The sequence below is a fragment of the Pogoniulus pusillus genome, chromosome Z (genome assembly GCF_015220805.1).
Source record: "Pogoniulus pusillus isolate bPogPus1 chromosome Z, bPogPus1.pri, whole genome shotgun sequence".
NCBI classification, from domain to species: Eukaryota; Metazoa; Chordata; class Aves; order Piciformes; family Lybiidae; genus Pogoniulus; species Pogoniulus pusillus.
In genome coordinates this window covers 105,473,102-105,496,530 of record NC_087309.1, presented here as the reverse complement: position 1 = coordinate 105,496,530, position 23,429 = coordinate 105,473,102, and the positions used below count along the sequence as shown (strand labels likewise).

Sequence of the window (23,429 nt, the reverse complement as noted above, 5' to 3'; positions counted from 1 at the left end):
CTCGCCGCCGCCGCCGCCGCAGCCCCGCCCAGCTCAGCCATTGGCGGGCGGCACCTGCCGCGGCGCTCTGAAGAGCGGGCCGCGCGTTCGAGGCGCTCCTGGGCGTCCTCCTGAGCTCTGCCCTCAGGTGCCCCTCTCGGTCCGTCCCGTGCCGGCCTGCGACCTGTTTGAGGACCGTAAGCCCCATCAGCAGCTTCCAGCTTGCTTTCCGCTCCTTCAACGACGCCTAGCACTACTGCAAACAGCGGCATCGCTGCCGGCACCAGAGCGAGGCTTCGCGCCGAGGCAGAGAGCCCGCAGCCCTCCCCACTTCCCACCGGCACCGCCATGTATTCACAGGGTGAGGATAGAGGGGAGGGTGGCCCGGCCCGGCCAGACGCGCTTCTTCAGGGGTAGGGGACTGCTGAACTGAGGAAGCAGCATCCCACCTGTCCTGGGGTGGTGGTGGGGTGTATGTGCAGGCTCTCGAAGTGGTATCAATGTCATTGAGAGGGCCTGGGGGCAGGTATTCTGAGACACCGAGGCGACGGCTTGGTTTCCTCCCTGCCCCTTTGAAGAGCGGTGGCTTCGTATCTGTAGTGCTGTGCGGGAGAGCTGGAAACGGAAAGTGTAGCGTTGGAAAGTCTGTTCTTACCTCCTCTTATTGCTCATAGGAGTAAGCACACAAACAAACAAAATCAAGCCAAAACACCAATGAAACTCCTTCTACCCTGGCAAAAGCCGGTGCTGGTACCTAGGTTAGAACGGAGGACGGGGTTTGTGTCTGGGCACAGGCTTCTGCGAGCTAGACTTGGAAGGATTGCTTAAACCCTTGAGTGGCAGTCTAATAAAGGTTGACAGCTTCTCACGTTCTCCATAGGAGGGTATCAACTTGTCTTTCCAGTGCATGACTTTAGCCCCTTGTAATGAAGAGCAGAAGCTGTAATGTGAATTGCTTTTAATTTCTGCAAGGCACTTCCCTCCCTCCTCTTCCAGGATCAGCAGCCTCAAAGAATCTGCTTGCATATGAGCAAATGCATCTTTCAACTGAAATTTTAGTGTGCTTCTCCCGTCAAGCTCAGCTGTCTTCTGAAGTGTAATGACATTTGTATCTCGTTTTGTTGTTGTTTTTTTAAGTTGGTCAATTTTTTTCTTATGACTGAGTGCTTTCAGTCAACTGTAAAATAAGTCTCCTTAGCAGAAATAGAAGTGTGTTGAAACTCTGGGCAATAAAGCCAAGAGACAGAGTATTAAGTGACTTTAGCATGAGAACCAGCAAATTTAGTGATACCAGAAGCTGATGCTAATTAAAAAAACCTGCTTCTGAGTTGTACTTGATAAGCTTATAACTGAAAACAAGTAGGTGCTGTGCTTTAAGTTCTGCTGGTCGTTGTGGGATGATTGCCTAGCTTACCATGGGACAGGAATGCAGGTTTATTTAGTGCAATTCAGAAGCCAGGTCAACATGTGTAAAGCCAGGAAATGTTTATTGTCTCTGAGAGTGAGGATCCAGCAAGATAGCTGAGGGAGGGCATCTTGTGAAGATAAGATGGCCTTGTTAAAAATAATGAAGTAAGGTTAAACCATTATAAACACATAGCTTCAAAACAGATTTAGAAGGCTATAGTGCCTGCGCAAAGATTTTTGCCTAATTAGTTGCAATTTTAATACAACACCCCTCAGTATGATAATGAGCTAAGAGAAGTACATGCTATGTGACTATGTTAATCAATTTTCCATCCAAATCACTCTAAATATCATCTAGAAGATAGGAACTGCTGGGGTTAGGGTATTAAAGAACTTGAGAGAAACATCTGGGGGAAGGGAGGAGAAGAAGAGATGTAGCAGAGACAGCCTACAGGCTGTGTTCCTTTTCCTCCACCTAAGACAGAGATGACTTCTCGAGAACAGCACATTTAGCATAGGGCTTAACTTCCATAGTGTTGCCGTTTCTATTACAGTAACACTATTGCAAAGCTTTGTCAGCTCTAAGTTGATACTTGAAAGAATTGTTTCTAGTGTGTAATCCAGGGAGCCATCAAAATGTTAGTGAAGCTTCTACCCGGGTCTTTAAGAGGGCTGGCTTTGTGCTGGTCAGAGAAGTAATTAAAAGTGCCTCATGGGCTAGGGCTCTAGATAGTAAGGGAATCAAAGAGCTCTGATTAATATTCAAACACCACCTCATCCAAGATCAAGAAAAATGTATACCCTTGGGGGAAAAAAAAATCTAGTAGGAGAAGCAGGAGACCTGCATGAATAAGTAAGGAGCTAGAAAAATTCAAATGGAAGAGGAATGTCTACAACAGATGGAGAAGAGATCTGGGCAGCTGGGAGGGTTATAGAATTTGTGTCAAAGAATGTTGACACGCAACAAGAAAGCCCCAGGCCTTCTTGGAACTAAACCTGGCTAGAAAAGTGAAAAATAACAAGAAGAGCATCTTCAAAGATATCAGCAGTAAAAGGAAGAACAGGGGGGAAAGTGGGTCCATTGTTAAATGAAGTGGAGACATGCTGACAGATGATGCAGAGATGGCAGAATTACTGACTGCCTCTTTGCTTCTATCTTTACTGCTAAGGCCAGCCCTCAGGAATCTCACACACTGGAGGTATGGGAGCAAAACTAGAGTAAGGAGGACCCTCCACTGGTCAGCTTGGATTGGAGACCTCTGTTTCTCATGCTGCCCTGACAGTGAGTAGGCTGGGGGTGGGCAAGAAGGTGGAAAAGGAGACAGATGGAACAGGTGATTCAGGCTATCCAAAGGCATGATGTGCTTCAGGAAATAGAGGAGGCATTTGATGTAATAGTTAGGCAGGATGAAACCCTGATTTTATGGAAGTGGCTGAAAACCTGCTTGCTAGTAGGAAGTAGTGCATAAATACAATTTTGCTTTCTTTGTGTGTGCAGCTTGGCTTTACTTATTGAACTGTCTTTGCCTCAGCCCATGAGTTTCCCTCACTCCTACCCTTCTGATTTCTGGCCCCACTGAGCTGCTTGCACGGGGCTCAGCTGCCAGGCAGGGCTAATCCACAGCAGGGTAGTGAGGCTTTGTGGTACCACTCTGTTTCAGTGTGGTATTGTTGAAGACAAAATGACTTGGCTATGCATAACTTGGAAAGGATCCCTTTCACTTAACAAATTCTGTTGTGATTTGCCAGAATATCCATGGAGTTAGTGCCTTCACAAAGTGTCAGTCTGAGTTTTGGTAAGATGTTTGCAGTCTGTAAGAGTTTAAAAGATAATGGTTATTCACTTAAGTCTACAGTTGGAAAATTTCAAAGCTCCTGAAAGCTTGTGCAGAGTTATAAATATGCCTGGCTTGAAATATTACTGGGTATTTGGGACAATGAGACCTGTGGCCTTGTGCATAATTAATAAAATAGATTATTTCTTTATCCTCAGCTGAAAAGCTGTAGATTGCAGTTTTGGAAGATTTGATTTAAGGGCACAGATGTCCATCTTTAGAGAGAGGCGGGTGATTAGCAAAGACCTGTAGAATGGTTAAAATAAGAGCAGCTTCAGTCAAGAATGAAGTTGGGGAACAGAAGGAACTCTCCATAGTATAGTCTTCCCAATTAAATGATTATAAACACTTTAACCCTTGAAAATTGTCTTTAAAGTTAATATACTTTCTCCTAAGGAAACCACTGTAGTGCATTTTTTGGCACATGCCTGTCACATGGCTTCAGTCTCCTGTATGTAAACAATGGCTGTTTTTTAATTAGAAAAATATATTGTTGGTTATAACTGTCCACAGATTGCCCTGGAATATAATCTTCTACAAAATTTTGCAGGTGTCTCTCATTCTCCTGTGGATACTAAGTCAAAAAATTCTGAGACGCAGTGTAAGCTAACAGAAGCACTTCCATGTGAAAAACGGGGTAGGGATTCAATTGGATGTGTACCCACAAAGAGCTCAAGAGACCCTTCCCCAGTGAAAATTCAAATAAAACTGGGAGACTCTGATGAGGAATGTGATCTTGTCATTGATACACCATCAGAACCTGCCTCTAAAAAGAGAAGAAGTAAAAGCCATATGGGCAGGAACAGGGGTGAAGAACTGGCTGCTGTAGACTGTGCAGAAGAATTAGGTGATGGTGCTCTACCAGACGTTCCCAAGCATATAGAAGAAATGCCAGAGGAAATTGTCATTTTGAGGAAGAACAGCAGAAGTTTAAGTACTGTCAAAACACTAGACAGCGGTTCTAAAAGAGGAGATAAGATTTATTTGCCTGATGTAAACACTGATAAATTGGAGGCTTTGAAGGAAGTAGATACCCTGAATCATGGTGAGAAGAAACGTGTATCTTCGTCTGCTTCTGTCATGGGAACCATGAAAAAGGGCTTTTGGAAACGAGAGAATGTGGTAACCAAGACCATGGTCAAAGCAATTGTTCCCAAGAGTGCTAATGAAGACAGTGAGAGCAGCAGAAGAGTAACACAGTCTGTCTTGTGTACTGGTGACTCGTCAAAAGATGAGGCTACAACTGAAAGACCTTATATAAAAATTAAGACAGAGGAAGGCCAGAGAATAGAAGAAAACAGGGGTGGCGATAGCCTAGGAGATACACACGTGAATCCAATTCACAGCTCATGCAAGAAAGAAAGCAAAATAACTCTGAGTTTACCCACTAAAGAATTGCAATCCAGTGGGGACAGCACAGAGGCCTCTGAATCAGATGACCTGCTAGAGGAGTGTCTGAGGATTTTTGAAGAGTTTGGAAAGGAAAAACAAATGGAGGCCTGTGATCAGCAGGTATTTTGTTTCCCTTTCAGTGCATGTTTGGTTGTTTTTCTCCTGAGCATATGAGGACAGCATATGATACATAGTCAACTTGAAATACTCTCTCCAAATTGTGTCTTAGGTTGCATATTTGAGCCTCTGCACAGCAGTGGTGAGGCTACATCAAGTATCTCTTTCGGTTCAGAGGCCTTCACAGTAGGAAGGCTATTTTGGTGCTGGATTGCGCCCAGAGAAGGACAGTGGGGCTTGTGAAGGTCCTGGAGCACAAGCCTCTGAGGAAGCTACTATTGTTCAGCCTGGAGAAGAGGAGGCTGGGGGGAGACCTTGTTTCTCTCTACATGAAGGGACATTGGAGTGATGGTTACATGATGTACCAGGGGAAGTTCAGACTGGATATTAGGAAATACTACTTCACTGAAAAAGTTCTCAAACATTGGAATTGTCTGCCCAGGGCAGTGGTGGAGTCAGCATTCCTGGAGGTGTTCAGGCAGCATGTGGACCTGGTGCTTAGGAACATAGTTTAGTGTTGACACTTCAGCGCTGGGTTGAGGGTCGGACTGGGTGATCTAGCCAGATACATTGCATGACTCTCCAGTCTAGTGTGACAGTGGATGATCTATATGTTTTCTGAAACAGAAAATTGCTCTGAATAACTTAATGCCTTCAAGTTTGTTTTTGTTTTTTTAATTGTGATAAAGTTGTAGAGGCAGTTGTGTATTCAGTAGCTTCCTGTTTCTGTAAACAAATGTGAGAACTGTGAGTGAAGCTGCAGCTTCAAGGCACTATGGTTTAGATGTTCTGAATGCAGACTAACTTTAGTGAAGTTGTAATTTTCCTGGTGGTTTTTTTTTTTTACTCTGTCCTGAAACATTGAAATGAATCGTTCACGAGGGTATTGCTGATGTCTAGAGCTTCCTAAATGGTTACTGTAAGTAGTCTGTTCTTGTTTTTAATAGGCCCACAGAGGAAAAGTGTTAGGAACTGAAGGAGGTGTTCCTGAGCAAAAGACAATTGCTGCATACAGAGCAAACCTAGCAATATTTGAGGTGTATTATAAACTTGTAAACTGAAGGTGTGAACATAGCTTTACTTACTATCTGTAGATTCGTGAGCTTCAGATTGGCTGAGTCTCACAATCTTAATTGTGAAAATGTTTTAAAAATAATTAGTACAAATGACTTGCCAAGGCTTGTGTTAAAGGTTTCAGCAAGTATAGTACTTAGGGTTGGTTCCTGATGCGGGTGTAAGTAGGCTGCTTTCTAGGGCAGCTGAGGTTAATGAGCATTGAAAAGTCAGTTTGGAGGGGAGGCTTGTACAATGAGATTACAGATACAGTACCTGGAAACACAAAGTGATTTTTGCTTACTCTACTTTTCTGGTGCTTTAGATGGCAATGTTAATAGCAGGCGTAATTCTTTGAACCTCCTCCACCAGCTTTAAGCTCTTTCAACACTTTCTTTCCAGAGACAGCATTTGAGAATGCTGTATCTGATAGTGAGATTAAGTTTTAAGCAGCAATATGTTAACTTTAACCCCATCTTGCTGTGATGTGGAACTGCTTGAATGTTAACTCTGGTTTTATCTTTGCATATCAGGTACGTAACAAAAATGCAGTAGCGTCTTTCAAAGCATCTCCTGAGCAGAAGAGTGATACAGAAATTCAACAGGAACACCAGGAATTTGTAGATGCAACTAAAGAGAGACAAGCTTTTATTGACAGAACTTCTGAAGAGAAGCAAATTACACCTGGATTGTCAGCTACTCAGTATGAAAGCACTGAAACGAAAGGTATGACCTGTACGTTGGAGAAACTTTATTTCACTTTGGTTAGGTATTGTTTGAATGCATTTGTTTGATTATGATGAATGCCAGCTGTGAATTAAACAGCGGTGAGCACTTAGCTTGGTCAGAGAGTTGCCATGTCCAGCTACAAGATTATTTTTAAGGTCTTGGTAGCTGTAGTGGGAAGGGGGAAATTACTTTGTGATAGGTTTTTAAAATGTGCAGTTTTGACCAAAATCTTGGGAAACATTTATCAATGCATGAGCTGAAAGAGTAAGAAATCTAGGCAGTTTCCTCTTATCACTGATACCAGTATTAGTCTGCAGCATGTAGACCTTCTGAAATGTTAAATCTTATGATTTAAAAATTGTGTTGTCTTTTTCCTTTAAACTCCCCTTCATGTGAAGAACCTTGGAGTAGAATTTATTTTCAGCACTTGATAATAAACAGTGTTTCCCTCTCGGCTTTCTGCTGCCATTTGGAATGCATGCTTACAAAATAACCAATCTAGCAACTAAATTTAACTTCCTAGTTTAATTTAGGCGATTTTTTTACAGATGATATGAAAGATCTTCACATGAAATGGAATAATTACGCTGGTGTGTTCACTAATCCATGTTATTTAGGAAGAATGTGTCTGCATAAATGTCTGGCTGTATAATAAGTACCAGTGCAAGTCATATTAAGTGGGATGATTGTAAGCATAGCTTCAGAACCTCATGACAAACTTTAATGTCTGAGATCTGTATCTTGCCTGACTTCAAAAAGGCAAAGCTTCTATCAATACACTATACCTATTGCATTGAAGGATGAAACTAAAATGGTAGGTTTTTTTTTCTTGCTATTATGCTGGTTTTATCTTGATTTTTCAGGAGAGGGGAAAGGGGTAGTGAGATCTTTAAAATCAGTCATTATGACTCAAAAATATCTTTTAACTTGATACTTGTGACTGTTTTATTCTAGTGTCTTCAAACTGAAGTGTGACCTAAAATGCTCTAAAACACTTTGTATGGAATCTTTTGGCAGAAATTTATGTCTTCTATCTTGATGTGTTTCCTGACATTCCAGGTTTGCTTCTGTGCATGAGTTTACTCTTACTCTGTTTTAACAAAGGAGCTGTGAAATATCTGTGATCCAGATTAATGCAATTTAAATAGTAAAGCTTACATCAGTGGGTGCTATCTTCTGCATGTTTCAACCTGTTTTAATTTTCTTTAAGTTCAGCCTATTAAAATGAGAAGTGGTCAGCTGTATGCTCTACTGACAGGAAATGCTTCAACGTCAATGCCCTGTGGATACTCCATTAGACCACTCAAAAGGCCTACTGGTGTGCCAGGCAAGGTACTGTACAGTTACTGCTGCAGAGCATGGATATATGACTGGAAACAAGTGGAAAATTGCAATTACTAAGAGCATTTTATAGTGTCCCAGTAATGTGATATACTAACAGAGCTTTTGAAAATACTTTGTTTCCTGTGTACTTAAATCAAATTGCTATACAAATTGTATTTTCACTTTCTTTGCTTGCACTGGCCCTCACAGATTTTAAGCAATTAGATATACTAATTGTTAATCAAATTGATTGTAATAGGAAAGCTGAGTACTAGTTTATTTTCAGTCAAATTGTGCTTGTGTGTACATTTTGCTTTTATTAACTCCCTGCTGTGTTTAGTGACAGATAGTATCTGAGAAAAGACTTCTTTTGGCTTCAAGACAGGCACCCATAAAAATTAAGGTCTCTCAAGGACCAAAAAGTTAATAAAGACATTTTGTTTTTTTTTAGTGTCAACTTTGTTTTGAATTTTGAGCGAGAGAATATTGTAAGGTTATCCTGTTCTTAGTTTAAAATAAGCATACTGTGATCAGCAAAACCTCTACATTGCATTCTGTAACAAAGGCTACAAGTTCCTTAAGATAAGCTTGCCTTTTTTTTTTCCTAGTCTAGTTCATCAAGCCCTTAGTTTGCTCTGTGAAATACTGCCTGAAATGAAGGCCAGGTAGAGGGGGCATGACTGAAATCACAACTGAGCTGCTAGTGCTTGCTGTAGGACTGAACTTTCTCTAAGACCTGTTAAAACAGTTCCAATATCTCACTTGGCTTTGGGGAAGACCACTTAGTTCAGTTCAAGCAGGGAAAACATCTTTAACTACTGTTTGTTACAGTTATGTCTGGCTCCCTGTGATGTGCAGCTCTAGTTTTCTGAATTGCTACTCAGCAATGTTTGATTACTTTTTAAAGTTTTTTTTTTTTTACTTCTATGAGGATATGCAAAAGAATATCTGTACTGGTTTTAGGGTTTTCAGGATATTTTCTACATATTTACACATTAATATGTTTTTGTTGGGGTTTTTTGGGGGTGGGGGTTTAAGGTTTCTGCTCAGGAAAGTCCTTCCTTTCCAGAACTGGAATCCAAAGTACCATTTAAGACAAGACAACTACATGTTAATTTGTTTTTCTCAGAATGCCTTAAAATTTGCAGGACAAAAAGGGAGGCTTTAGATAAGGTTTGTAATGTCTTATAGATCTTTGCAATTCCTCTCCTGAATTAAGTCAATAGGTCTTATCTTCCAGGATGTATTGGTGATTAATATTTTTCAAGTCCAGTATTTTTTTTTCATAAGCACAAGTTAAAATGCACTTGATTTTTATACTTGGTAGTATTATTATAGAACCATGGAGTCCCTAAGATCAAGTCCAACCATTATCCCAACACCACAATGCCCATTAAGCCGTGTCTCAAGGTGAGATGTTTGTGCTGGTTTTGAACATCTTCAGGGATGTTGGCTCCTTCAATTCCATAGGTATCCTGTTCCAATGTCTGACCACTATTTTATCCATCTCTCTACAATTCCAAGACACATATGATGTAGGTCTGACTTAAATTCCAGATGACTGTGTTTAGTGACTGTGCCCCCACATAACACTTCTGGGTTTTTTATGAAGTCTGAAATCTAACTTTGCCTCCTTTCTGGTGTCTCTTTTTGTTGCTAAAAGTACTTATGGTATCCAAAAATTTTCTCAACAGTCAGCTGCAAAACCAAGTAGTTCATTCTAAACTGTATTTTCAGATGTGGGTTCTGTAATATATTCTTCCCATCATACACTTTACCCAAAAGTTCAAGAAACCGGTTTCCTAAGATGTTTTTCCTCACCAGTCTCTCTATCAACCCATGTCTTTGGATACTTCCACTGCTTTCCAGCATCACATTATACTCCAGAGATGCCTTCTCATGATCATCACAGCAGAACGGATACCTGCTTGGTCTCAATACATCACCCTTGCCATCTCCCTGCCATAAGGAAGGAACTGCTCCTTCCCTCTTGGCTTATTGAGTCTGAAAAGGATTTTTTCCTCTCTGCCTGTGACTGGGCATAATTACTGACATCCTTGTTCCAAATTCTATGGCTCAGTCTTCTGATGAGAGCTCAGGTAGTAGTTAGCTGACCCAAATGAGTTCATCAAGATTTGTGAAGTTCTCCTCCTGAAGACCTTTTAAACAGACCTTCTGAAATCTTATCAAAGATGCTTTCTGGTAGTTTCTATACCAGTAAAATGAGCCACCTCCCCTCTGCTTTGTATTGTATTGGAATGTTTCCTTTCTCACAACTGCACAGCTTGTGTTTGCACACATGATTATGAACCCAGGTTTTGACTCTGATCTCTGATTCCAACAGTAATACTTCCTTAAACTGTTGTATAGGTTTTTACATTCTGAGTCTAAAACCCACCTCAAAAGTGGCTATGTTTTAATGGTGGATGAAACAAGCCATTAGAATCATAGAATCAACCAGGTTGGAAGAGACCTGCAAGATCATCCAGTCTAACCTAGCACCCAGCCCTATCCAGTCAACTAGACCATAGCACAAGATCATTAAAAAACAAACCCCCAACAACAATTAATTAACCTCACCAAAACCTCCAACCAACAACAGGGGAAAAAATAAATGTGGTTGCATGTTGATTCTAGGTCTTTTTTATGTCTCCTTTTTACCTTTGTCTTTCCTTTAAATCATAAGATCTGTGGATACTTCAACCCTTGGACACCTGTCAATCCCCATCAGCAGGCATGGATCAACCATTTTCAGTTTTCTCATTAAAACATCTGATTTTAACTTCCAAAAAGACATTTACTTCTTAAAATCCTTTTTAATACTATTTCATAAATGTTAAACAAATCTTCTTATGAATTGTGGAGGCTTACTGGAATATAGTAATGACTTTGAGACCTATTCAAGACAGGAATAACATGTGTTTGAAGAACAACTATAAATCTCTCAATCATTTTCAGCCCTTCATCTTGTATTCACTGTTTATACCTCACCAAGTACTGGTCAAGCTAATAGATACAGTCTGGCAGGCACAAATAACCTGAGCTTAACCTTTAGGTCTTCCAAATTTCTTGCATTCTAGAACTCTAAGGAACTTAAGGAGAAGTCTTGGTAAAGCTCTATGTATGTAATTATACATTTAATGAAAGCTTCTGAAACATTTGCCATTGACTCTGTGTTCTCTGTATTATGCAGCATACCTTGATCAGATAAGAAGCATTTTTCCTCCCCTAGATAATTAATGACTGTGCTTACCATAGTTAAAAGGTGCTTACTCTTTCACTTAAGTTTCTTATTATTCTACAGAAAGAAAGATAATAAAAAAATGTTTTTTTGACCTGAAAAAGTATCAATGCCCACTTTGAACCAAGATCAGAAAAAGAGGTTGACAGCCACAGGAATGATTACCCTAAGAGTAACCCCAAATGCCCACAAGGATTAGTTTCACAATTTCAGTTGGCACACTGAACACAGACCTTTGATAAATAAACACTGAATTTGTCTTTCCAAGTGTCTCAACCAATTGCAGTGTGCACAGGTGGCCAAAAGAGCCAATGGCATCCTGGCCTGTATCAGGAACAGTGTGGCTAGCAGGGCAAGGGAGGTTATTCTTCTGTACTCAGCACTGGTCAGGCCACACTATGTCCAGTTCTGGGCTCCTCAGTTCAAGAGAGATGTTGAGATACTGGAATGTGCCCAGAGAAGGGTGATGAAGCTGGAGGGAGGCTTAGAACACAAGGCCTATGAGGAGAGGCTGAGGGAGCTGGGGTTGTTTAGCCTGGAGAAGAGGAGGCTCAGGGCTATAGTCAGGTGGGGGTTGGTCTCTTTTGCAAGGCAACCATCAACAGAACAAGGGAACACAGTCTCAAGTTGTGCTGGGAGAGGTATAGGCTGCATGTTAGGAGGAAGTCCTTGGCAGAGATAGTGATTTGCCACTGGAATGGGCTGCTCAGGGAGGTGGTGGAGCTGCTGTCCCTGGAGGTGTTAAAAAAACAGACTGGCTGAGACACTTAGTGCCATGGTCTAGTTGATAGGACAGGGCTGGATGCTAGGTTGGACTGGATGATCTTGGAAGTCTCTTCAAACCTGGTTGATTCTATTGCACTTCAAAATTAGGTGGCTACTTGCATGTGTACCTTTAGGTTCAGAATCTTAGATTCAAAATGGCATATGCTTCCTGTAAACCAGAAATCATTCCAGTAACTCTTTGTTTGTTTCTTCTTTATGCAGGCCATGATAGAAGAACAATCTGTTTTTGACAGCTGTAGCAGTAGAATGCTGTACCTCAGTCATGCTATGAGGTCTCACATACAGTTGAGAGAGTGTGGTAACTCTACTTTCATTGAAGTTTTTTTCCTTTCTTTATATGTGTTGTAAATGTAGAAATTAGAAATAGCTGAGAAGTGTCTTTAAAAGATTGCTTGGTTAAACATTTTAGCAAAGGTATTTCTGCCTATTTGAATCCTTTAGGAATATGTCACTGATGTTAATTATTTTGATTTATAAATGTTTGCTGAGGATAGTAACAAATCTAAAATCAAGAAGAAATGCTAAAATGTTTTTTGCCTTCAGGGCAGTATAGCAACAGCATATCTGGCAATGCTAGATCCAAAATGTCAGAGGAAGAGAAAAGTAAAGAAAGGGGAAAGGGGGTGTCAGTTTTCCATCTTAGCCCAGGAATGGCTTTTTTCCAACTTGGATATTTTGCTGTGTTTGATCCATCAAGCCTTATCTATAAGAGACTGAATGTGTTTCCAGCACAATTGCCTGTGTGTATCTGAGGGCTCAGTCTTAGGTGGAAAACGGTGCACTTAGGTTTGTAAAAGCTTCCTTAGTACTGCATGCCCAGCCTTTCTGGGATAGCTACTGAATGAATCTCATTACTTCTAATTGCTCTGAAGTACAACTGTCCAGTTTATTGCATCTAAACTGTGGTGCATATCTTATAGTTTCCATGTTGTTTTATTCTGGAAGTGCTTCTTACGTTTGTTCTTCTACTGCTCAAGCTTTGAATTTGTTTATTTCTAGGTTTTTAGTGCTGTGTTTTCTTGTTGGTGTTTTTTGTTTGTTGGTTTGGTTAGTTTGGTTTTTTTTTGTCTCTTTTTTTTTTAAAACATTTGCAGGTGGTGATCTATATGAACTTTTAAATGATTATATTCTGACTAAGGGACAGTTGAATGAAAATAACTTCCCTCGGCCAAATCCTAAAAAAAGTGGCAGTGCCATACTTGCTAAGATTGTAGAAGGTCCTGCACAGGATGGTAAGTGCATTCTAGACTGCAGCAAAATTGAATTTCAGTCACTGGTTCCCAGCATAGTGAAATACATGAGCATGAAGTAGCACCTTTGTAGACTCATAGAATCAACCAGGTTGGAAAAGACCTCCAAGATCATCCAGTCCAACCAATATTATGGCAGCGTTCCCTATTTGGTGCTTAAACTATAACTGAATTTACAGCCTTTCAGAACTACAGCATGAAGACTCATAGATACTGTTTAATTTTTGTTTCAATATAATTGATTTTGCAGGTAAATTTGACTTTCTTATTGAAGAATAGAGGATCTGGAGGGGTTGAGGGGACCTATACGTGGCTGCTCTTGCAGTTACTATTCACATAATCTTTTTTCCTCTGCTTAAATTCAGGGTTTGTTAACTTTCCTGGCACCCCAGCTAGGAAAAAAAAATTTCCTTTTTTTTTTTTTTTTCAGCTCTCAAAAGAGTGTGCTGTAGGTGTGGCACAGTGTATGCTGTCAGTTCTTTTGGAGAACATAAACTTAAAGAAGAATGCCACTATCATTCTGGTAGAGTAGTGGAAAGAAAAGGTACGTATTTTTGGCATGCAGTCTTTGTGGAAGCTGTTAAAACCGTAACACATTGTGTCAAAGACAACCAAGGTCACAGTATGAAACTTTCTTGCACAAGGTTCAGCTGAGGTAACACTCTGCTGTTCTTTGGGTAATGTGGCTAGCTACTAATCTGGACACCCACAAGTCCATGGGACCAGATGGGATCCATCCCAGGGTGCTGAGAGAGCTGGCAGATGAGCTGGCCAAGCCACTCTCCATCATTTTCCAGCAGTCCTGGCTCACCGGAGAGGTCCCAGGAGACTGGAAAATGGCCAACGTGGTCCCCATCCACAAGAAGGGTCAGATGGAGGAACCTGGGAACTACAGACCTGTCAGCCTGACCTCAGTGCCAGGGAAACTGATGGAGCAGGTTCTCTTGGGGCCAATAACTGCGCACCTGAGGGATGGCAAAGAGCTCAGGTCCAGCCAGCATGGGTTTAGGAAGGGCAGATCCTGCCTTTCTAACCTGATCTCCTTCTATGATCAGGTGAGCCGCTTGGTGGATGTGGGGAGGCCTGTGGATGTGGTCTATCTGGACTTCAGCAAGGCCTTTGACACTGTCCCCCACAGCAAACTCCTGGCTAAGCTGTCAGCCCGCGGCTTGGATGGTAACACTCTGTGCTGGGTTAGGAACTGGCTGGAGGGCCGGACCCAGAGAGTGGTGGTGAATGGTGCCACATCCAGCTGGTGGCCAGTCACTAGTGGTGTCCCTCAGGGATCTGTGCTGGGCCCCATCCTCTTTAACAGCTTCATAGATGATCTGGATGAGGGCATGGAGTCAGTCATCAGCAAGTTTGCAGATGACACTAAGCTGGGGGCAGATGTGACTGAGTTGGAGGGCAGAAGGGCTCTGCAGCGGGACCTTGACCACCTGGACAGATGGGCAGAGTCCAATGGGATGGGGTTCAATAGCTCCAAGTGCAGGGTGCTGCACTTTGGCCACAACAACCCCATGGAGAGATACAGGCTGGGGTCGGAGTGGCTGGAGAGCAGCCAGACAGAGAGGGATCTGGGGGTACTGATTGATACCCGCCTGAACATGAGCCAGCAGTGTGCCCAGGTGGCCAAGAGAGCCAGTGGCATCCTGGCCTGCATCAGGAATGGTGTGGTCAGCAGGAGCAGGGAGGTCATTCTGCCCCTGTACTCTGCACTGGTCAGACCACACTTCGAGTACTGCGTTCAGTTCTGGGCCCTCCAGTTTAGGAAGGACACTGAGATGCTTGAGCGTGTCCAGAGAAGGGCGACGAGGCTGGTGAGAGGCCTTGAGCACAAGCCCTACGAGGAGAGGCTGAGGGAGCTGGGGTTGTTTAGCCTGGAGAAGAGGAGGCTCAGGGGTGACCTTATTGCTGTCTACAACTACCTGAAGGGTGGTTGTGGCCAGGGGGAGGTTGCTCTCTTCTCTCAGGTGGCCAGCTCCAGAACGAGAGGACACAGCCTCAGGCTGTGCCAGGGGAAATTTAAGCTCGAGGTGAGGAGAAAGTTCTTCACTGAGAGAGTGATTGGACACTGGAATGGGCTGCCTGGGGAGGTGGTGGAGTCGTCGTCCCTGGGGCAGTTCAAGGCAAGGTTGGATGTGGCACTTGGTGCCATGGTCTAGCCTTGGGCACTGTGGTAAAGGGTTGGACTTGATGATCTGTGAGGTCTCTTCCAACCTTGGTGATACTGTGATACTGTAATGATACTGTAAAGCCCTTTTTGTCTGAAAATGCCGTAACTTCAGGAAAGCTGATATGGAAGAAGGTAATAAAATGTATATTATATGGCCTTGCCCTGACTTCTAAGTGAACCCTGTCATCTTTTGAGAGAAACCTCGAGGGGAATCTTCTAGACCACACTGCAACTTTCTTTCCCATTGATTAGTATTTCTTTTTTATGATGAAAACTGGGTAATGTTTAGTTTCCCATCTTGGCATAGGTGAGACCTGTAGGTGGGATTTGTTTATTTCCATAGGCCAGACTGAGGGAAAAAATGGAAAAGAAGTTTGGTAGGGCCTCCTCAGTAAAGGGTGCTGTTGGGTTTTTGCCGTGGCTGATTGAAGCAAAAACTGATCCAGTTTTCAACTGTTCTTTTGGCAGTCCCTGGTGGCATGGAAAAGCACTACACATGTTGCGGAAGATCATTTGGGTCTGCTGGATGTCAAGGTGCAAAGGTGGGGATAATGTTCTCGGAAAGTTTATGTAATGTAGTTTATATAAATATATGGTGTCAGTTTTGCTTTTTGTGTCCTTTTGACTCAAAGCTGGTCATAGCTTTCTGTGAACAGTTTGGTATAAGCCTTTTAGATTTACTTATTAGTATTCAGTAAATTATGTGTCAAATGTTGACGGGGGTGTTGTAGGTATGTTTCTGAGTCTGCTAATGAAACAAACTATCTGTCAGTTTGAGAAAGAGATATCTTACTCAAATACTAGTGGGAACTTTGCAGCTTCATGTCCATAATGGGGGAAGTCAGAAATTGGAAGGCTTTGTGAAGACGCTTGCTAAATCTCTGCCTCGTGATGGAACATTCGGTGTATATGCATTGGACTGTGAGATGGTATGAACAACCTAAACATTTTGTTCAATTGCTAGAAAATGATATTTTTTATTATGAAGCAATTTCCTAGCTGTAGGAGTTTGGCATTCATGTCTCTGAGCTCTGCAGAGCTCTTGACTAGTCCTCTACATGACTAGACCTGTAGTGCTGGATATCTTATGAGCAAAGGTGCTTGAACTTGAGCAGATACTCAGTTTTGCTCTCTGTGCAACTTACCTAATTTTAAGGAAACATCATTTTTGTGTAAATGCTCATTAAATTTACTTTTTTCTTCAGTGTTACACAACCCACGGCTTGGAACTAACTAGAGTGACAGTGGTTGATGCTATGCTACAGGTTGTCTATGATACGTTTGTTAAGCCAGCTGGTAAAATTGTAGACTACGATCGAAGGTATGAGAATCAGTCTATAGAGCTTCAGGGTTAGACTTAAGAAACTGGCAGGTGACTAGATAAGGGTTAAAAATACACCTCTTAAATGTCTGTTCCTAGTAACATAAAGACCTTCAATCAAGAATGAGGTTTCTGTTCTTATAGTCTCAGTTAAGGATTTTAAATTATTTTCTCTAGTTCAATTTTTCCTCATTTGAAGACTTTTTTTCCCTGCTTATTAAAAAAAACAAAACCAAAAACCAACCAAACAAACAAGCAAACAAAACCCACCCTAAAGTAAACCTCCCAGAACTTGATAAATTCCCTAAGGGGATAGAAGCTCACACAAATTTGTTTTAAATGTGGTCTTACAGAACATCAGTATGATAAGTCATGCAATGAGGCCATGAAACTGTACAGCTTAACAAGACTTGGCTGTGTTTAGTGCAGATAACTTGTATTTGGTCTTCCTCCTGGGTTTTATCATTCAGGCCTGGAAGATGTTTGCAATTCCAGTTAGGTCTTTGAAGTCCTCCTACTGGCCTGAAAAGACACACAGATTCTGTGCCTCACTATAAAAATGGTGGAGGAGAACCAGCACAATGTGTTCTGACTTCTTCAACAGCAATGTTTGTTCACGTAGAGCAATGTTCATTCATTTGTTAGCCCATGCTTAAAGCGTAAGTTACTTTAATGGTAGCGCTAAGTAACAATCACTTAGCTTAGTTTATCTTACACTACATAGGTGAAAAGGAAGAGAATGAAAGCATGCCTTATGCTGACCTCAGCATTGTGTGATTTTAGAGCTGGATAATGTTAACTTCCAACACTGGGGGAATGTCCACTGTGAAACTACTTCTACATATTTCTTTGTGTCTTGGTTAGTGGAACTCTCCTAAATCTGTCTTTAGGCTCTCTGGAGTAACAGAAGATGATTTGAAGAACACCACAACGTCTCTTAAGAATGTACAGGCAGCACTGCTAACCTTGTTCAATGCAGACACAATTTTAATTGGACACAAATTAGAAAAGTCCTTTATTGCTCTCAAGGTAAACTATTTGAAGGCTATTTTAAGGCAGTGACTATTTGTCTTTACTGTGTTGTAATGAATTTCAGAAAAGAAAAGAATGTTTCATTTCTGGGACATCAAGATCTATGAAAAAAAAATAAATGTACTGGATTGTTAAGTTATAACTTTATTAAAAGTAGTATTACATTCAGAGAAGGAAGAGATGTGTATACACAACACACCATAGTGAAGGTCATGACACTTGGACTTACTACTTTTGCTGTTTTGTTCTTCTAACTTCGTAATCATATACCACTACTGAATAACTGTCTTTGTGTCTGGAGTCACAGAAACACAGAACTGTATGATTTCTGAAGTTGTGTCAGTAAATGCATTGACAGCTCAAGTAATACCAAGGTATTGCTCTTAGAATCTCTATAAACAATTGTGCTGTTTGTCAGGTAATTACCTTAGATAACCAAAAAAAAAAAAAAAAAAAAAAGCATGCTAGTAAATATTAAAGGCAGCAATATTCTATTAGAATATTCTCTGCTCAGGAAGGCTCTTGTCAATGCATATAAATAGCTGAAGGGAGGATGGGAACAAGACCAAACCATGTTATTTTCAGCACTTTGGCTACAACCACTTCATGCAATGCTACAGGCTTGGGGAAATGTGGCTGGAAAGATGTCCAGCAGAAAGACACTTGGGGATTCTAATCAACAGGAAGCTGAATATGAGCCAGCAGTGTGCCCATGTGGCAAAGCAAGCAATTGGCTTCTTACTTGGATCAGAAATGCTGTGTCCAGCAAGGACAGGGAGGTGACAGCCCAGAAGTGGCATATGTTGCGCAGAGATATTGTGATGTCCTCTATCTTGGAAATGCTCAAAATCCATATGGAGCTGTTTCTGGGCAACCAGATCTAGGTGACCCTGCTTGAGCAAAGGATTTGGACAGGATGTCTTCCAGACATCCCTTCCAACCTCAGATATACTGTGATTATTACTAATGAAAGAATTAGAATTTACCCTTGATAGGCTTCCCTTGCAAGCAACATCTAAAGGCCAAAGCAAATGAGAGTTTACAGTGTGGTGCTGGCTATCTAAACCAAGAAACAATCATGTTCACTGTATATATACAACTGATGAACAAAAGTTAATGAAGTACACAGACATCTGTGCAAAGCATGTTTTCCCACAGTTCTTGCCTCACAGTTTGTCTTTCTATGGCAAATACAAGAATGCAAGACAGAGGTCACATACTATTTGCTTATCAAGGATTGGTTTGGGCATGTTACTCAGAAAATAAATGTTTTAGATGATGGATGTGGTTTCTTTAGTAAAGGAGGTGCAATACCGTAACTGGAAGTGTGGCTGTTACTGTGCCTTCTGTTCTGTTCCAGCTAATTCATGACACAGTAGTGGACACATCAGTAGTGTTTCCTCATTTCTTTGGTTTGCCTAAAAAAAAGACACCTCAAAATCTGGCGGCTGAGTACCTCAAGAGAATTCATCAGGATGATGCTGGTAAGAACACAGGTTCTTTTTAAGCAGCTGGCATGTTGCATCATGAAATAGGAGACGGGAATAACCCAGAGAATTGAAAAGTTAGTACTACACTTGCTGTTATTTAAAACTTTGTCTTGGATACCATACATTTAATTCAACAGCAGTGTAGAAGCAGAGGATGCATCTGAGAGACAAGATGGTTGTTGTTGTGGTTTAACCCTGAATGGCAACTGAGCACCATGCAACCTCTCATGTTTCACCCTGCTCAGACAACACTTGTGTTGTCCAAGTGTTCATCGTACAAAATTGATAGTTTCTTTCTCTTTCAGAAGGGACAGTCTTAAAAGTCTGAAGGTAGCGTGATGAGGCTAACATCTATGTCAAAACTCACTTGCTTATCCAAGCTGACACAGGACATTTTCAGCTAGAGTTTTCAGTAGTAAATTTATATTGCATTTCTTACTACTTACTGTAATAGTGACTCTACTAGAGGTAGATAATGGTTGGACTTGATGATCTTTAAGGACTGTTCCAACTATAATGACACTGTGACCCTTGACTGGCTGCCAAAGACTAGTCAATCAATCAGTCTGTTCTACAGTATGCATGTGATACTTACCTATGTCAGTATTTCATATTTTGTCTTGACCATACCATCCCAGATAGTTCACAGAATTGTCAGCATTGGAAGGGACCTCAAGGATCATCCAGTTCCAGCCCCCTGCCATGGGCAGGGACACTTTCAACTAGATCAGGTTGCCCAGAGCTGCATCCAGCCTAGCCTTAGAAAAATCCACCACCTCCCTGGGCAACCTGTTTCAGTGTCTCACCACTGTTATGGTTAAGAACTTTTTTCTAATGTCTACTCTAAATCCACCCTCTGCTGGCTTGGATCCATTTAATCTGCTCTTAGAACAAATGTAGTTTGTTCTACTAAAGGAGTAGATTTATACTTGCTGCTTCAATCAGAGAAGACCTCTCGACAACAAACCCTCTATTCTGCTAATGTATCCTCTTTGCCCAGGGAACACATGGATGTTTGTTCTGAGCAAAACTATATGGCCCAGTGGAGCAGCTGGATGATGCTTATAATATCCTCTGGCTTCCTGCTCTGAAAGTGACTCACAGTAGTGATGGGGGAAAGGGCAATGTCCAAAAGTTATTTCCACAGAAGTAACTATTCTCAAATAGCCAAAACTTTGCCTTCTAGAAGATTCTTCTGCTTAAGTTTGGTTTTGACCATTCTTTGCTGGTTACCATTGAGACAAAATCCACGCTTCACCTATAGAACTTGGTAGCTGCTATTTTAAGAAAAGAAAAAAGGAAGTTCTAAATATCCTTTGCTATCAGAAAGGATGTGATGGTTTAGCTTTGGATTTGGATTTGCCTTTTTGTGTGTGTGTCTTTTGGGCTGTCTCAAATGAGAGTTTATTTAGGAGTCCATTTTAAAGTGTTTTTCATCTCCAAGGTACAAAAGCTGCAGCTGTTGAGGTAGCTCAACTTACAGTATATCTTATACTGGATTTGTCTGAAGCTTTGAAGAATACTTGTCAGAGGTGGGAGACCATTATTTCAATAGTTGAGTCCTTTTGGAAGACTGGAGTGACACTGGCTTTCCTCCAGTTCAGTTCTCCAGGACTTTTCAAAGATGATGGGGAGTTATCTAGTAATGGCTTCTACTAGCTCCGTCAGCACTTGTGAGCGCATCCCACTGGGGTCCATGGATTTGTGTCCAGTTTACTTAACTGATCTCTAATCCAAGTCTCTTCAGCCAAGGCAGTCATGCTTTAGTCTTCAAAGGTCTGGGACTGCTGAGGGTCAGCTTTGGCATTAAAGACCACGGCAGAGAAAGCATCAAGTAGCTCTGCCTTCTATATGTCCTTCATCACCAGAACACCTACTTCATTCAGCAGTGGACTCATGTTTTATTTAGTCTTCTTTATATTTCCAGTGTTTTATTTCTTCTTGTCCTTGACCTCTCATGTCAGTTTTAACTCTAAGGAGGCATTAGTTTTCCTCATTGCATCTTTTCATGCTCTAACAACATTCTTGTATTTCACTCAAGTGGTCAACCTCTTCTTCAATGTTCTATAAGCATCCTTCTTCCACTGAAGTTTGTTCAGTAGTGCTCTGCTCAACCATGCAGGTGTCTTGGCTCCCTTACCTGATTTTTTTTTTTGTAAGAAATAAAACCTTCATGATGACATCAGTCATGTAGTCAGAGGCTGATAAACTTTATACATCTATTTGTAACTTGGGCCCCAGAATTTTTTAGTTGTTGTCCCGGAGCTTTGTAGTCTATCTTGATTCTACCTGGGTTACGAGTTGCAGTGTTGCTCATGCCTATGTGAAAGACCCAGCAATGGATAGTAATCTGTGCTTTTAACAAGCTGGGCTACCTGCTCAACGATATCCCCAACCTTATCTCCTGGAAGACAGCACACTTCCCATGACCACCTGTCAGGCTAGCAGAAGGGCACCTTGGTGCCTTTCAACAGTCACCTTGTATGAGCACTCATCCTTTGCTTTTTTCCTTTCCTTGTATGCATTGCTGGTGCAGTTACTCATTGTGAACCTTGTCCATAGCTGATAGTGCTTCCTCTCTGTTACTAGAGGCTGGAGACATTTGCATAGCCCTGATTTTGTGGGCTACCAAGATCCAAGACAACTCACTCTCAGTGGTGTCTGTTACCACAATGGGATTCTGAAATCATCTGTCAATCTCAGACTTGGCTTCTCTAATACTATGCAGCCTTTTAACTGTTTACTTCAGCCCCACTACCTGACATAACACATAATCAATCTGTGTACACCTTGAACAGCTACCAAATAACCAGCCCCTCGTCCTAGACCTGTTTATGTGAGATCCTCTCTACCTTCATTAAAACTTCTGTACTCAAAACAATGTCTTTGTTTAACATAACTTAAACCACACAGGATTTCCCGTGATTGGCTCATACCGAGTTTGATGAGGTACACACTCAAATGAGTCAAATTCCTCTTTAGGAGTATGATGAGACCTATCACAAAGCTGCGAGAAGACCCTCAACATGCAGCAATGCTTATCAGTCAGGAACACTTAGAACTTTCAGTAGCTAGATTCCATTGTCCTAGCAGCCAGCATTTTCCTGTATTAACTTAATGTTAGGAAGGGTATTCTGATGCCTACATCACATGCCAGCTAATAAGGGGACTGTGCATACATCTTGTTTGGATGGCCACCACTATTTTTTCAGGCAGAATGCATTAAAACCTTTCTACTGCACTTTTTATAGCAATGAGAATTGTATAAAATGTGTAAATTTACAAGGTGTTGACTTTCTGGGTTTTGACTGAAGAAGTAATAGATGTTTAAAACTCTATATAGTTAAAACTCTTTAACTCTGTTCCATTCAGATTTTGTGGAGCATTTCCAGCAAATCAGGACAAGCAGATAGTCCTTAATTAACCAAGGTAGAGCTCTACTATCTCTTTCCAAAATCAGCTTGTCATCTGGTACACTTTTCCAATTCTGATTTGAAAGTGCATGATTTGGGGAGGCTGCTTTTCCTAAGGCTGGAATACTGAGATACTCTAGTTTACTAATCCAGGTTCCATTGACTGTTTAAGATGGATGATGTGATAGGAAACTGGACATTGCCAGGCAATACTGAACTAGAATGATAGAACGCATTCTAGTGCTAGAAATGTGGTTGTTAACATGTGTGAGTACTGGAAGCAATGAGTTAAGTCAAAGACTTCCTGGATACTAGATGTTATCTTTAATGTTCTCCACAGCTGCTCAGCTCGAACAAAGCTACTGTTCTTTTATGAAGAAATACATAATCTAATACTTCTCATGTACTTTTGTTATTGTTGTTGTTTTCCAGTTAATGGCCATAATTCCAAGGAAGAAGCAACTGCTTGTATGAAGCTAATCCTTTGGAAGATCAAAAAGGACAATAAAAAATAAAATGGTGTTTGTGATTATGGCTTCAGAGAAACAAATTGAGGGGAAAATCCACCTTGATATGGCTCACAACTCTCATACTTCAGTAACAATTATTTTTCTAGTGTTAAAAAAAGAGAACAGTGGGTAAACTTACTGAGGAAACTTGATTATATCTACTTTTGAATCTTAAAGTGTAAAAAGGGAAGACGCAAACACACAAACTATGTACAAGTGAGATGCACAGAGTAGATTCTTGTATCAGGCAGTAAGCCAATGCATTTGTTCTGCTCTGTTAAAACAGTATTTCTGTAATCACCTGTGTAGCTGAAAACCAGCCTTGGCAGGAAGTTTAATTTTACTTTTTACTTTAATAAAGTCACTTTGGATTTTA

The 23,429-nt window shown here is 41.2% G+C and overlaps 1 protein-coding gene across 4 annotated transcripts; it reads left to right on the top strand.

Moving 5' to 3' along the window:
- Positions 1 to 72: 72 nt before the first annotated feature.
- Positions 73 to 23,429, top strand: LOC135173373 (putative exonuclease GOR). 4 transcript variants are annotated; one of them, XM_064140229.1, is made up of 11 exons: positions 7,478 to 7,844; positions 12,064 to 12,160; positions 12,957 to 13,094; positions 13,543 to 13,656; positions 15,757 to 15,830; positions 16,107 to 16,217; positions 16,494 to 16,609; positions 17,500 to 17,638; positions 19,002 to 19,125; positions 22,504 to 22,560; positions 22,977 to 23,054. In XM_064140229.1, the coding sequence occupies exons 1-10, from the start codon at positions 7,737 to 7,739 to the stop codon at positions 22,542 to 22,544; spliced, it is 1,062 nt and encodes a 353-aa protein (XP_063996299.1). In that variant the 5' UTR covers positions 7,478 to 7,736; the 3' UTR covers positions 22,545 to 22,560; positions 22,977 to 23,054. The 4 variants fall into 4 exon arrangements, 2 of the variants coding, with proteins under 2 accessions (XP_063996299.1, XP_063996298.1); XM_064140228.1 differs by lacking the exon at positions 22,504 to 22,560 and having other exon boundaries at positions 22,977 to 23,429; XR_010301297.1 differs by lacking the exons at positions 12,957 to 13,094; positions 13,543 to 13,656; positions 15,757 to 15,830; ... (4 more) ...; positions 22,504 to 22,560; positions 22,977 to 23,054 and adding exons at positions 73 to 340; positions 3,772 to 4,733; positions 6,317 to 6,509 and having other exon boundaries at positions 7,467 to 7,844; positions 12,064 to 12,148.